Raw genomic sequence first — 14,347 nt, forward strand, 5'->3', positions numbered from 1 at the left:
TATTTATGTGCATGGTATTTCCCACTAAACCTGCTGATTTTTCATCTGATTTAGCTTAGAAATTACACTGCTTCTAACTGATGATGATAGTGTTTAACATACTTTTGGTGTTAAGACCATATAAAGAGCAATAATGTAGCAATACATACATCTTTAATCAATAATATAGGCATTTTTAGCAAGCTTTCCAGACAAAAGCTTAAATACAGATGTGATTTTAATTTTGCTGTATACGGTGTACCAATAGAAATATATACCTGGTTTTTTTGCTGGGTGCTTTTTTTGTTTTATGTCATAATCCATGAAAGAAAATGCCATTATAACCCAGGGTTTAAACTATTATACCATTATACAGGTTTAAAAGTCACCATTTTAAAAAATTCACCCTGTTAGAAATATTACAAATATGATTTCTATCTATGGACCACAGCTTAATATTACAAAAACTGGGTCATTACAATAGCTGATGATGGTTTGAAAGCAACTGAAGAAACGAAACATAATCAGTGTTACACCCCAAAAAACTGAATTGTAATTTTTTAAAAATAAGACAGCAGACACTTTGCATCAAATGTTTTTTATAGTCTCTTATCTAGGTGTTCCTTATGTTATTGTTAGGATTTTGTTCAGTGATCTGCTGAAAACAGATTTTTCTTACAAAATGAAAGAATGGATCACACATTCTATCTCATTCTGGTTTGTAGGGCTGAAGGCTGGTTTCTTTTTTGAAATAAAGATGGAAAATCAGAAATTATGGTTAATACGAGAGAGCAACTGATCATTCAATGCCCCTGATTACTGGAGAAAACCTGCAAAAAAACAGCACTGAAAACTCAAGGAGGATACTGCTAAGGCTTCAAGATAAAGACTTTAGAGCAGGGGTCTCCAATGTTGGCAACTTTAAGACTTGTGGACTTCAACTTCCAGAGATCCTCAGCCAGCTTTGCTTTAGAGAGCTGCTGATAAATTATCTCTGAAAAATATATTGAGAGCACTATTGCTCCAATAAGAAAGATTCTCACACATCCCCAATAGTATTATGCAATGATATCCTTTTCTCTCTTAGCATAAAGAATGTTGAGGAGGTGGGAAATTAAGGGCTTTTGAGATGTCTTGACTGAGTAGTTATAAACTAGAGACATGAGAATCAAGCTGCAGAGACTATCCAGGTAATGATGAGAAGATAATTATAATGAAAATGATAAGTTCTGAAGATCAAATTTTGGAAGATGTGCCAACTGTTCATCTAGTAGTACTAAGACATGAAATGGCATCAAGGCAAAAGCCACTACCAGTCTGTCACCCTTTTAAGCCAAACATCTTTTAAGCATCATGTTAAACTTTTTAAAAATATATAATTTTATTTATATATTTTTTCTTTAACATCCATAGGTGTTTAGTAGATAATGTATTATCTGGGTCAATATATTTTGCATACAATTCTGATAGTGATATTACCATTTAAGTATACATAGTCATACTTTTTCAACTTTTAATATTTGTGTATAGATAGTAATCATATTATATTTCAGTTTACAGAATATTGTTTTTCCAATTCTATTTTCTACTTTTTTTCCTAACACTTATTAAAATAACCACTGTATTAAAAATATTCTATGTTTATCCATCATCTCTTGCCCTTTTTAAAATTTCAACTCTTATTAGCTTTTTTTGTGTATCTGTCCTGCTTCTCCTCTGGTATCTTATAACTCCTTTTGTCATGTTTATTTAATCTAAATTTTCCACTGCTATAGCATCTGTCTCTTGCTGTTTGATCTCTGACAGCATCACGTGAAACTTTTTAAAAGTGGATCAAAGATTCTTTACCTGGGATTCGAGAAGGTAGCCAGCTTCATTGCCTTGTTCTAGGCCAGTCTTCACTACCTAAACCAACAAAAAATTTTTTTGTTCCCCACAGTATAGTTAGCTCATATTGTTGACAATAACAGCTAACACATTAAACACAGTATTAAAAACAGTTAAGAGAAAAATAACACATCAAAAGCCATTTCACTTTCTAAGTGTTGGAGAATGTGTTGCCTACCCTTCTGGCTCTCCCCAGATCTTACAACTGAATTGGTTTTTTTACCACCTTGACAGAAAAAATTATAGCACAGAAGGTAGGAACTTTGAAGAATGCAAAGAAATCTCATGTTTCTGAAAGTAGTTAACAATTCAGTGAAGCAATGCATCCAGGTTTTATTTTGCAATACCAGCATTTTTGACCAATGAATGCCCCAGATCAGATCCTCTTTTATGATAACACCCAGAAATTTAAAACTGGTCACTTGCTCACTTGGTCTCCATTGGTAACCAAGGACTGGATGTCTGATCTATTCCTTCTATAGTCCATTATAAGCTCCTTGATCTTATTGGTGCTGAGGACCAAATTATTATCTCCATACCATGAAAGCAGCAGTTGTGCCTAGAAGAGCTTTTGCATAATTTCATGCTGTGTGCCAGTCACACAATCCTTTCCTGGATTGTGAGGCCCTACACATGGGTCACTCCTGGCCTGGTCCTCTCCTGGTTGGATTACTGCAATGTGTAATCCAACCAGGAGATGACCTCTGTACCTCAGAAGCTGAAAACAGGTACAGAGTGCAACGATGTAGACAATTCTTGGCGACCCTCAGGTGAAACATGTGACACAACTGTTACGCGAGCTGCATTCGCTGCCGTTTTGCTTCTGGGCTCAATTCAAGGTGATGGTTGTCAACTTTAAAGCCCTTTAGGGCATGGATAAAGGGTATCTGAGGAACTGTCTCACCCCATGGAATTAACCAGCCCCAATTGTTCCAGTGGAAGAAAACTACTTTGGATCCCATTGGCCAAAGAATTTCGGCTAGTGGGGTCCTGGAGAAGAGCCCACATTCTGGTAATTCTCTTTTTGGAGGGGAGGTCTGCTCCCTGCACCTGGCCTTCTGGGAGAATCTAAAAATGTGGCTTTGCTGCTTGGACTGGGGTCCCAACAGGGCCTACCATATTGGGGGTAGTTGGCAGGCTAGAGAACGTAACTCACTCCCCAAGTCATCCATCATCTCCATTTTAAATCTTTAACTTCTCTATTCAATTCGTTTAATTGCTTTTTAGCGCGTTTTAATTTTCAATTAACTTGCAAGCCACCTAAAGCCACTGTATTAGTGAAATGGGCAGCAAAGGAATTTAATGAATAAATAATGTATTCAGATCAATTAAATGCATAAATATAATAAATAGCAACATATAGTACCCAGTGAAACTAGGAATGAGAAAAGAAAATGAAGAATATTAAACAAAGTAAAGCAAACAGCAAATACAATTCAAAGTCTAAAACAATGTTTTAAATACCCATTAAAATTAAAATATTTTTATCTTTTTGCAGAAACTATATTTCTAGGTAACAGGTAAGCCACATCAAAAGGTCTCTTTTCTTATAGAGCCACTCGAAGAGAAACATAAGCTGCATTCTTTGAAGTAGCACTTTCCATCAAAGAGCAGTTTTACAAATTCGGCCAGTGAGTATGCTGATGTGGTCTTTCAGTTTATACTTACTACTGTTTATGGAATAAGTGAGACGGTTGTGAGGGATAATCTCACAGATGCCAAAATAGCATGACTGTTCTGCAAAAGCTAAAAAACCTTTAGCCAACTCTTCTAAAATGAAAATATTTTGCTCCTCTAGGTAGAGGTCTCCTATACTGTAGTTTAGTATGTTTGTTAAATACTGAAGAACTATGACAAAAAAATTACAAAGAGTTTGGCTTTCAGGTAACTAAATGATGTATTTATAAATAGCTTCCTTGAACCAAAGTTGTGTTCCAAATCATCTTGGCCAGCCCCTGTCCCAAAACAAGATCAAATATGCCACAAATCTTATTCTAAAGTCGATATAGCATTCAAAGCTGAAAACAAATGAGCAGAATCTACATATATACAGAAACACACGCTCCCTAACTTTGCAAGCCTGGGTGGAACCCCAAAAGCCACTGAAGAAACCTGAATTACCTCAATGATGCTCAAGGGTGCAGGATAAAGTCCTTTGGTTTGCTTCTGCACTTTTTTTTCTACTGTTTTGTATACTTGCTGCCTTACAAATGGAATTGTGAAGGCAAAATCCGTCACTTCTGTAAGACAAAGCAGTTCAATGACAAACTACTCTGGGCTAATTTGGCCTGAGGGCCAAAGGAACCCCAAGATTTCCAGAAGAGCAAAGCCAGGGCACCTTTTCCAAGAATCAAAACAAAACTACTTTAGCTGGTAGTGTTGTGCCCACTCACTCTGAATCAGCCCTTTGTCAACCTTTCGGGTAATTGTTTTGTTGGCTAGTCCTTGGGCAAATGTAATGGCCACCTCTTCCAGATATTCCATGGTCCGTTCCTCAGGGCTCTTGATACCTGGACCTGCAAGTGCAACAAAATTAATAGCCTGCCGATCTTGATAACAGAAAAGACAACCTCCAGTATCACAAAAATCCTGTTAACAAAATAACAGAGTTGGAAGAGACCTTGGAGGTCTTCTAGTCCAACCCCCTGCTTAGGCAGGAAACCCTAGACCACTTCAGACAAATGGTTGTCCATCTCTTCTTAAAAACTTCCAGCATTGGAGCATCCACAACTGTTGAAGCTACCATTCTTACTCCTCCTCCAAAATCCATATGTTGCTCCACTAATTTCTATTACATTGTAAGCCCATAGGCAGGGATGAATTATTACTGATGGAATGATTGGCTTTTGATTGGGAGCTTCCCAGAGTGGGTTAGAAGATGGGAATCTATATAAATGTTAAATAAACAAAATAATTATTTCAAGCAAAGGTGGCCCACTTTTTTTCATTTTCCCCTTGGCTCAATAAGCTTCCTTGTTCCCACATTGTAGAACATCCTACAAATTTACAACTTGCCTCCATTCTTTAAATCCCAGTCCTAGAGCTGTATTCCCTCCCTTCATTCCAACAATATTATCTTCTCATAATATTCTCTTCTCCAAGGTGAATTTGAGGCAAAAAGTTTGGTTGGAAAGATCACAATCTAACCTAGTGGATCCACCAGCTGGTCTACTAGTCCCATTTTTTTTGCTCTGTCAGCACGAATATTTCTTCCAGTCAACATCATGTCAAAGGCAGCAGGAATTCCTACCTGAAATACAAAATTAGGGAATTTATATATCCAAAAAGGGGGCAGAGGAAAGAAAATCAGGTGTTTATCGAAGAGATAATCTCACCATCTTTGGCAATCTCTGTGTGCCTCCTGCCCCTGGAAGCAACCCCAGCAACATCTCAGGAGTCCCCAGGACTGTCTTTTTATCCTTAGTGGCTATTCTATATTGGCAAGCGATGGCAACCTGAAAAATCAGAAAGTACAATTACAACTCATTTTCCACTAAACACATTCCAGGGTCCAGCAATTGTTTTGTATGAACTTTACTTTCTATTATTTATTTTCTTTACAATAACAACTCTGTGAGGTGGGTTAGACCGAGAGTGATTAGCCCCAAATCACCCAAATAGTTTTTCATGTCTAAGATAGAACTAGAACTCAGAGCTACCTGGTTTTTAGCTTAATGCCTTAACCACGAGACCAACCTACTCAGTGGTGGGTTCCGGATTCCGTACTGGTTGGAACGGCCCCAGCATCACCCACCTGGATGCACGCAGTGCACGCATGCGTCATACTTGCCTGTGATGCTTCCGCAAGCCTCCGTGACGCTCCAGCTGCTTGGCGGAGCGTTGAGCAGGTGCCCTACACACCATGAGCATGCACGGAAGCGCCAAAAGCTTAAAGCACAGGTAAGGAGCATGGGTGGGCCCTCCGGAGCACCATACCGGAAGGGTAAAAGGTGCTCCAGGCAAGATCCGGTACGTCTGTACCGGGGCATACCGCCTGCAACCCACCAATGAACCTACTTCTCTTTATGCTGGAATCCCCATTTTCTGAAACAATCCTACATTAATAACTCTTCTTGAAGTTGCTCCATACATTTTTCTAGTCAAATGTTTGGCAAAATTAGCGAGCTGGAATTTTTATTGATTTGTTTTTATTGTATCTAGGTCCTTTTTGACTTCTCTTATGGAAGCCTTTCTTCATACCTCTAGCCCTCCACCAAGGCAGGAACCACTGATTGCAGCAACAATGGGTTTGGGTGATTTTTCAAGGCTGTGCAGCATCTTCTGTCCTTCCTGAGATAGTTCAGTTATTTCTTGGCTGGACCCACAAACCTCAATCATGCTACAATGTGAAAGCAGTGGAGAAAGTCAGTTGAATGGTGGTTCATGAAGAGAATAATATTTATTTCATATCTATAAAAAAGCAATTCAAAGTTTTTTTTTTCAAGTGACCCAGAGTCGCCTTATGTTTTTTGTGTGAATACTGCTTTAAGTTAATGTGAGCTAAAATCTTTCTCGACTTCATCTAATACTCTAATAAGATTCATTTCATTCTTGCTGAGTACTTGGTGAAAAAAATGTTTCCCTAATAAGCAAGAAAACAGTTGCCTACTACCTTGATTTTCTTCTGGAAAGTGTCAATTCAGCTACCATCAAATTACTGATTTGGTAATTTCACGTTTCCTATATTGGAAACTTTACTTCTCAATTCCCAAAATGGATTAGATTGGTACATTTTTTGGGGGGGGGAGGGATTCCTCCAGAAAGTACACCCCTGAATTTCTGAGTTTTATACACTTTTACTAAAGGCTGGAAATTTTGTTTTGCAATAAAATACATGTTAATGCCTTCATGTTCTTTCACTGAACTTAAAAGTCACCAATCATCTACAACCGGGAAGGAGCCATCCTTATGATCTGCTACCTGTGTTATTCCAATTTGTTTCCAGTAGGGGGCAGAGGATTTTAAGCACATTACCTGCTTTGTTGTCCTCTGATGTTTGTAGATAAATTGCAAAGCAAACTGATTTCTATTTTGCTGTAAAGCATGCTCAAGGAAGAAGCAGTAAATCTTTTTGCTGTAATCTCTCAGGCAAAATATGTAAAAGTACATACATTAAGAGTGTTAAAATAACCCAATAGGGGTGACCATTTACTTATCATTTTTTTTAAACTAAAGAAATATGTCCAGTTATCTAGCAGGGATTCCCTTCCACAGAACTTACTTGATGTCTGCCCCTGCAATAAAACAGCCAGGCTTTCCTGAGATAAGGACCGCACTACTGACAGCATCGTTGCTCCATATTTCTTTCATTACATCTACGAATTCAGCTTGCATTTCCTTGGACAATGTGTTTACCTGTAACAAGAAATAGGTACCGTAAGTTAAAACCAAAGTTCAGTATTAGATGGAGACATCCTTTGCCTTTCTTCCCACCTGAAAATGGCACTCTCCCCAAAAGAGCCAATGCTCACAGAGGCTATGATATTTAAGAATTAAGCACAATTAAATAATCAACAACAATTGTTTTTCGAGGTACTTTAAAAAGTAATGATTAGCATACATTTAAAATGCATGGAAAAAATCCTGAAGAACGGAACTCCATTATCTATGATATGATTTTGTTATGGTATGATTTTGTCATAGTTAACATGGGATGCTTGCAATGGTTGACTGCAATAAGAAAAGCTGCAACAAATTAAGATCAGAGGGTTGAAGCAGTAAACAAAAAAAAAAAAAAAAAAAAAGAAGACGACGACACTTTCTCAATCCTGTAAGATAAATTGATGAGACCTTGGTAAGTTGGTCAATTTTGGATAGAGGTGTTTTCTGCTTTGAAAAGTACAAAATGCCTGGCAGCAGCTTCTGGGAGGAATACAAGGCCACTTCATGTTCTTATTATAATTGAGAAGTTATATATTCTCTTCCCCAATTTGGCTTGAGTGCTTTTGTGAAATGATGCTGCTTCCATTGAATCATTGTGAATGATGCTAGAGGATCATTCTGTGATAATCTTCTAGTTTATGAAAATCATTTTTATGTTTCCATCCGTTATAAGAAGCAATGGATGGAAACATCAAGAAGAGATCCAACCTAGAACTAAGGATAAACTTTCTGTCAATGAGAACAATTAATCAGCGGAATGGCTTTGCCTCCAGAGTTATGCGTGCTCCATCACTAGAGGTTTTTAAGAAGAGATTGGACAGCCATTTCTCTGAAATGGTATAGGATTTCCTGCTTGAGTAGGGGGTTGGACTAGAACAGTGTTTTTCAACCTTTTTTGTGCAAAGGCACACTTTTTTCACGAAAAAAATCACGAGGCACACCACCATTAGAAAATGTTAAAAATATTTAACTCTGTGCCTATATTGACTATATCTTCTCAATTTACAATTATCTCAATTTGCAATTGTCTTTTGTGAAGTATAAATCAATTTATCAATTTAAAATCCACTCTCTTGAGATTATACTTCCTAGAATGCTAGCATCCATCCAAGGGTATGAGGTAGGTATTACCTAGTTCCTCACTCATTATTCCAAAACTGAAAGCTAACAACAGCATCATTGAAGTATAGGAACAGTATTGAGAGCCGAGGTGGCGCAGTGGTTAAATGCAGCACTGCAGGCTACTTCAGCTGACTGCAGTTCTGCAGTTCGGCTGTTCAAATCTCACCGGCTCAAGGTTGACTCAGCCTTCCATCCTTCCGAGGTGGGTAAAATGAGGACCCGGATTGTTGTTGGGGGCAATATGCTGACTCTGTAAACCGCTTAGAGAGGGCTGAAAGCCCTATGAAGCGGTATATAAGTCTAACTGCTATTGGGAGAGGACCAATTGAGGGCATTCAAAATCTTGGAACTGTTTTGCATGAGTATAGCCTGTGCTTTAGCTTCGGAGCCATCCTACAGGAGCGAGTCCAGTGAATTTGACGGGGGGGAGCAAAGTTGCTCCCCGAGGCGCCGCAGGGAAGAGGCGGCAGAGGTGGGTGATCGCGGGAGAAACTGCGCTTGGGGCGGCGGGGCTTGGGCTCCCTTTCCGAGGCAGCGCAGGGAAGAGAGCAGCGTCTGCGCTGCTTTTGCTGGAGGTGGGGGAGCATATGGGAGTCCTGCGGTCTTCTGCCTTTCAGGGTTCAGGGCGAGGCTCGTGCGCGGAGTTGCCCCTTTGGGCTCGTGTTCATCACGGAAGGTCCCCCGTTCCAGCTTTGCGATTTCCCCCTTCCCGAGTTTGCCTTGAACCTTGCCCCTTCCTCCCTTCCTCGGACGAGAAGAGCCCCGTCGGCTTGTCTGGGCCAAAATCTGCCTGCGGGAGGGTGACGGGAACGGGGAGGAGGAGGAGACATTGCTAGGAAAGCGGGGGTGCTGGAAGCCAAACAAGTCTTTTGAAGAGCTCCGCTGAAAACACCCGGCGGGTGTTTTTCCCACGGCACACCTTACACTATGTCACGGCACACTAGTGTGCCGCGGCACAGTGGTTGAAAAACACTGGACTAGAAGATCTCCAAGGTCCCTTCCAACTCAGTTAATCAGTTATTACTTGAGCGTACCCACTCTGTCCAAAGGCACTGGATGGGCAGAAACAGTTGGAGATAGGTGGTCCCTCCAGTAACCAGGCCCTGTGCCATGTTGAGGTTGATAGATAACAACCAGCATGTTGAACTACACTCAGAAACCAGTTGACATCCAATGCAACTTAGGCAGCACAAATGACACTTGAGATTAACAAGTGCCCATTTATTGCTTCTGCCATTGGAGCTGAACCAGCAGTAGCTTCTGAATGAACAGATTACAAAAAGATCACTTAGATCAGATATACTGAGTTCACCTTGCCACCCACAAAAATGTAGTTCTGCTGTGGAGGCCAGTAACTGATGCTGAAACTAGACTCTATGCAGTACAGACCTGGGTTGAAACCACACCCAAGCCTTACAACTAATCCTTATTTTATAATGGTTCTTACTGTCATTACTATATTAGAGCCTGCCAACTTATTTTTTTTCCCATTTCGGAAAAGTTCCCACTCCTTGTTTAGCTCTCAAAGACTCCAACCTCTACTTTCAGGTTTTCTGTACAAGATCTTCCTTCATCATCCTTTCTTCATTGTATTCTAAATATCTGTGTTATTATTATTGTAGATAACGTTCACCAAGTGAAAAGCAATTGGAAACCTTACCTTGGAATTAGGGGAGTTAAAACGAACGACAGCAACATCTTCTTTGATGTCATAATTAACATGGGTTCTAGCTAAGATAGAAAAGAGGTAAGAAATGCATGTGTTATTCTACACCCTAGAATTCAACAGAGGAGGAAAAAACCAAGTTCAAAATTACCAAAATAATTACCATTATTTTTCGGAGTATAAGACACACCTTTTTCCTTCAAAAAAGAGGCTGAAAATCTGGGTACATCTTATACACTGAATACAGCATTTTTGGCTCCTGAAACCCCGCCCCTTCACCAAAATGGCTGTGCATAGCCTGTAGGAAGCTTTGAGAGAGCTCCTGGAGGTTAGTGAGGACAGAAATGAGCAAAAAACAGGCCATTTTTTGCTCAATTTTACCCCCCCCCCCCAGTCCCAAGGAGCACTCTATAAGCTTCGTAAAGACTATTCATGTCCTTTTTTTAAAACGAGAAATGGGCCCGTTTTCACAAAAAACAGGCCGCTTTTTGCTTGTTTTTGCCCCCCCAAGCACTCTGCAAGCCCCCTAAAGGCTACTCATGCCTTTTGTGGGTGGGGGGGATGTGATGAACAAAAGGTCTTACTGAGATACCCTATGCTATACAGATATTTCAAACCTCTTGGGCCTATATTAGTCATTCTCATCACTTTCACCTTTCCATAGGGTGAGGCAATATTCCTCCATTCCAGATGTGTAGCTATAATTCCCAACCTTTTCAATAGTTATCACACAACGCACCTGGAAAGCAAAGCTAAGTGATTAGCCGATATGTGTCTTAATTACTGCTGCTGTTCCAAGTTTCATTCTTGTTTTGGCAAGTCCTTCCTATGCATAGCTGCTTATGAAAGAACCCAATCTTTGGCCTCCAGCATTTATAATGCAAAAAGAAACATGTTAGATTAAAAAAAAATTCTTTCTAATGTGAAATGAAAGTTCCCACACCCCCGCTTCTCCCAGTAGGCTACTGTTGTCTACATCTTTATTTACCCCACGTGTTTGCTTTTCAGTTTCCTTCTCATTATTTTGTTACACGTACAAAAAACTTCTGAACAGATTAAAACAATGTGCAAAAAATTGACCAAGAGTCACCTCTATGTAATTTCATTCCATCAGTCAAAATTCCAGCTTACACCCATCAATCCCCACCAAGGAAGTTTTTACACTTACATTTAACGGCAGGGGAAGTGCTGAGGTTTCGGCAAGCATAATCTGGAAGAGATTTCAGGAGTTACACAGGGCCGAAAAAGTTATTTTAAATCCTTATGAGCAAATATTTAAACATCTGGGCATTCCAAAGAAGCATCACTTTTTTTAAAAAAATCATTGGGTGCCTCCTGAAAAATAGATACAAGTGCAGATAGTCCTTGACCTATGATGACAATTGGGACAGAAATCTCACTGAGTGAAGATCTCACTGGGATGGCACATGACCACAAGCCACGTCTCCCAGTTGCAGTTGTTAAGTATCTGCACGGGTTGTTAAACAGATCATCTTTCCCTGCTGCACTGTACCAAGAAGACCAGAAGCCTCTTCATGCTCTACAGGCTCTTTAGGCCCAGGCTATCTCCCAGTCCCTACTAGGCCCAGGAGGCCCAGACCTTCCCCTTACTCCACCATGCACAGGCCCACTTACCTTTATCTTTTTCTGCAAACAGGCCCCATTCTCATGATCATTGGAAAGCTCTTTCTCAAAATGGTGCAATTTGGAAAAGGGACCTTCCAAATTATTATGAGAATGACTGCATTTGTTAGCTTCCCCAACTAGAAAGCTAGCAAACATGACCATTCCGAAGGCTAAAAGTATTTTAGGCCTCAGAATGATGGTGTTCACTAGCTTTCCTGTGTTCTTCCATGCACAGGAAACAGCACCTGTGCTTAGGCTCCAGAAACCCTGCTTGGATCTTCAGGGTCTGAGGCCGGTTACTGCAGGGGCTGAGCTCTCCTGTGTATGTGGAAGAGAACACCTCTGCTGCGTTGCAGAAAGAGGGCTCAGATCTTCAGGATCCAAGCCCATTTCTGCAGTCATTGGAGGGATTGAGTTCTATTGGGCAAGCAGCTCTTTCAGCCAACCTCCCAGAGATAAGAGGAAGTCCTCTTGGCAGATGGCAGCACTGGAAATCTTTCCTGCTGGCTTCCCTCATGGACTTTCTGGGAAAGCTGACAGAGAAGATTGCCAATGATGACATGATTGTGGGGTGCTTGGCAACAAGTCATAAGTGCAAACCGCTTGCAACAGTTCATGTATTTGATGGGGATCGCATGACATTATACGATGGCCGGAGGTGTTTTAAGGGCCACAAAGCTCCATTTTGGAAACTATTGTAACCTTGAACTGTTAAATGACCTGTTGTAAATCAAGGGCGACTTGCAGTCCTTCTTTGCCAACTGCCTTGGACTACAACCATTCACAGCTATGACAGTGATGAAAAAGTAACTTTGAGACTAATGCCCTTATTTACAATCTTTGCACTCCCGCCCTCTCTCTCCCCCTCCCTCCCCCACACTCTCTTTCATTATTTGTAATGATATATGCGAATGATCTGGAGAGATGATGGGAAGAGATGCTGCCTAGGAAACAATCAAACAAGGGGAGGGGAGCCCATGGCTGCTTAATGGTCAGGTGGTCTCCCATTTTATGACTTTTTTTGCCACAGTTGTTAAATGAATCACTGCAGTTGTTCGATTAGTAACATGGTTATAAAGGGAATCTGGTTTTCCCATTGACTTTGCTTGTCAGAAAGTCACAAAAGGCGATCACATGACTCCAGGACATTGCAACCATCACAAATATGAGCCAATTGCCCATCATCCATATTCTGATCACACAACCACAAGGATGCAACAATGGTCGTAAATGGGAAAGATGGTCATAAGTCACTTTTGTCAGTACTGTCGTAATTGCAAACCGTCACTAAACAAATGACTGTAAGTCGGGGACTCCCTGTACATTGTTACTATGACCTCAGACATCCTGAGTTTATGTGCTTTTGGCACCTGGGAGTGAAAAATTGGATCCTCTTTACTTATTATGGCCAATAACTGCTGAATGGGGATGATGGGAGTTGTAATCCATCCTAATTGGAGAAGAATATACATTATGTGTCTTCTCAGGTTAAATCAGTGTATCTTGTCTTAGATCAATGGCCTTTTAAGTGCTACCAAAAGAACTCTTGGTGCAGTTCTGAGCTCATCAGGGACTTAAACACTGAATGGTATTTTGCTCAATATAATTTTATAGAACAGAATTCTTTATTGGCCAAGTGTGATTGGACGCACAAGGAATTTGTCTTCGGTGCATTTAATTTAATATTATATTGAACAAATGCTGGGTGGCATGGCTTTTGGCTTTTTGTGTGACTTTAAACTGAAAACATGGACAAATCTTACATTCATAAAATCTGGTTAAATAAAAAAATAGCAATAAAAGAGTATGCAAAAACTGTCTGGAATGCAAAAAGCAATGACCTGTTTTCTAAAAAACAGCACTTTTAACATTCTACAACCTATGACTGTTGAAGTATGGCTTTCAAAGCATATTAAATCTGAAACAAGTTAATAACAAGAGACTAATTACCTATTATACACTGAGCAAAAATGATATGAAAAAGTGTACTCAAAATGGGCAGGGAGGATGTGCAAGTCCTAAACAAAAACGCAACACTTAATTTAAAAAACCTACACGTTCATACTGAAACATGCTATGCTTTGTAAGTCAATCACATGATCTCAGCTCAAAACTGGCAGAGTGCCCTGCCTTCCTGCTTACTTTTGAATAGAAGCAAACAGAAAGGAAAGGACCTTTCACCTACATTCCATCTTGTCCAGAAATGCAGGCAATGAATTGCTGGGGTCATATGCTTGTCCCCACTACTATCTTCCTAACAAGTCTATCCGTGTTTGTCTTCTCTATCACAGTCAGCTCAGCAAGATAAGCATGCAATATTTACCCAAAAGGAAGATGTATTTAAAGAGAACTGCTCCCCATAAAATGGAACAGATAGAAAATGAACTAGGAACACAGATTAAAATTCAACATAATGCCCAGCTTTCCTACATTGTCCACTTAGCGTTGCCAGGTCCCACTGAAACCAAGCCAGGAAAACTCACCCCTACCACATATAAATGTATGCATTTGACACACTTGCGTGAGTGTATATATTTGTGTTTATATACACATATACATATACAAATTTTCCATTGTCAGTCTCACCATCTTTATTTTTACCACATATATTTTAATCTGTATCTTTTCTCCATAGATAAGAGTCAAGGGTCATTTTTTATTGTGGTAGCACAGAACATGGTTAAA

General features: G+C 40.0%; 1 protein-coding gene across 1 annotated transcript in view; it reads right to left on the bottom strand.

Annotated features, from left to right (window-relative positions):
• Positions 1–14,347, bottom strand: part of HADHA (hydroxyacyl-CoA dehydrogenase trifunctional multienzyme complex subunit alpha) — a 32,674-nt gene that overhangs the window by 14,064 nt on the left and 4,263 nt on the right. The window contains exons 2-10 of the mRNA XM_087717403.1: positions 11,205–11,246; positions 10,031–10,101; positions 7,088–7,221; positions 6,067–6,205; positions 5,202–5,321; positions 5,014–5,116; positions 4,260–4,382; positions 3,988–4,106; positions 1,828–1,884 (exon numbers count right to left, since the gene is read on the bottom strand). Of these exons, the coding sequence (XP_087573529.1) occupies positions 1,828–1,884; positions 3,988–4,106; positions 4,260–4,382; positions 5,014–5,116; positions 5,202–5,321; positions 6,067–6,205; positions 7,088–7,221; positions 10,031–10,101; positions 11,205–11,246 (908 nt within the window). The remainder of the gene's footprint in view (positions 1–1,827; positions 1,885–3,987; positions 4,107–4,259; positions 4,383–5,013; positions 5,117–5,201; positions 5,322–6,066; positions 6,206–7,087; positions 7,222–10,030; positions 10,102–11,204; positions 11,247–14,347) is intronic.

The sequence above is a fragment of the Thamnophis sirtalis genome, unplaced genomic scaffold (genome assembly GCF_051295495.1).
Source record: "Thamnophis sirtalis isolate CommonGarterSnake01/CBP01778 unplaced genomic scaffold, rThaSir2_p1.2 scaffold_6, whole genome shotgun sequence".
Lineage (NCBI taxonomy): Eukaryota > Metazoa > Chordata > Lepidosauria > Squamata > Natricidae > Thamnophis > Thamnophis sirtalis.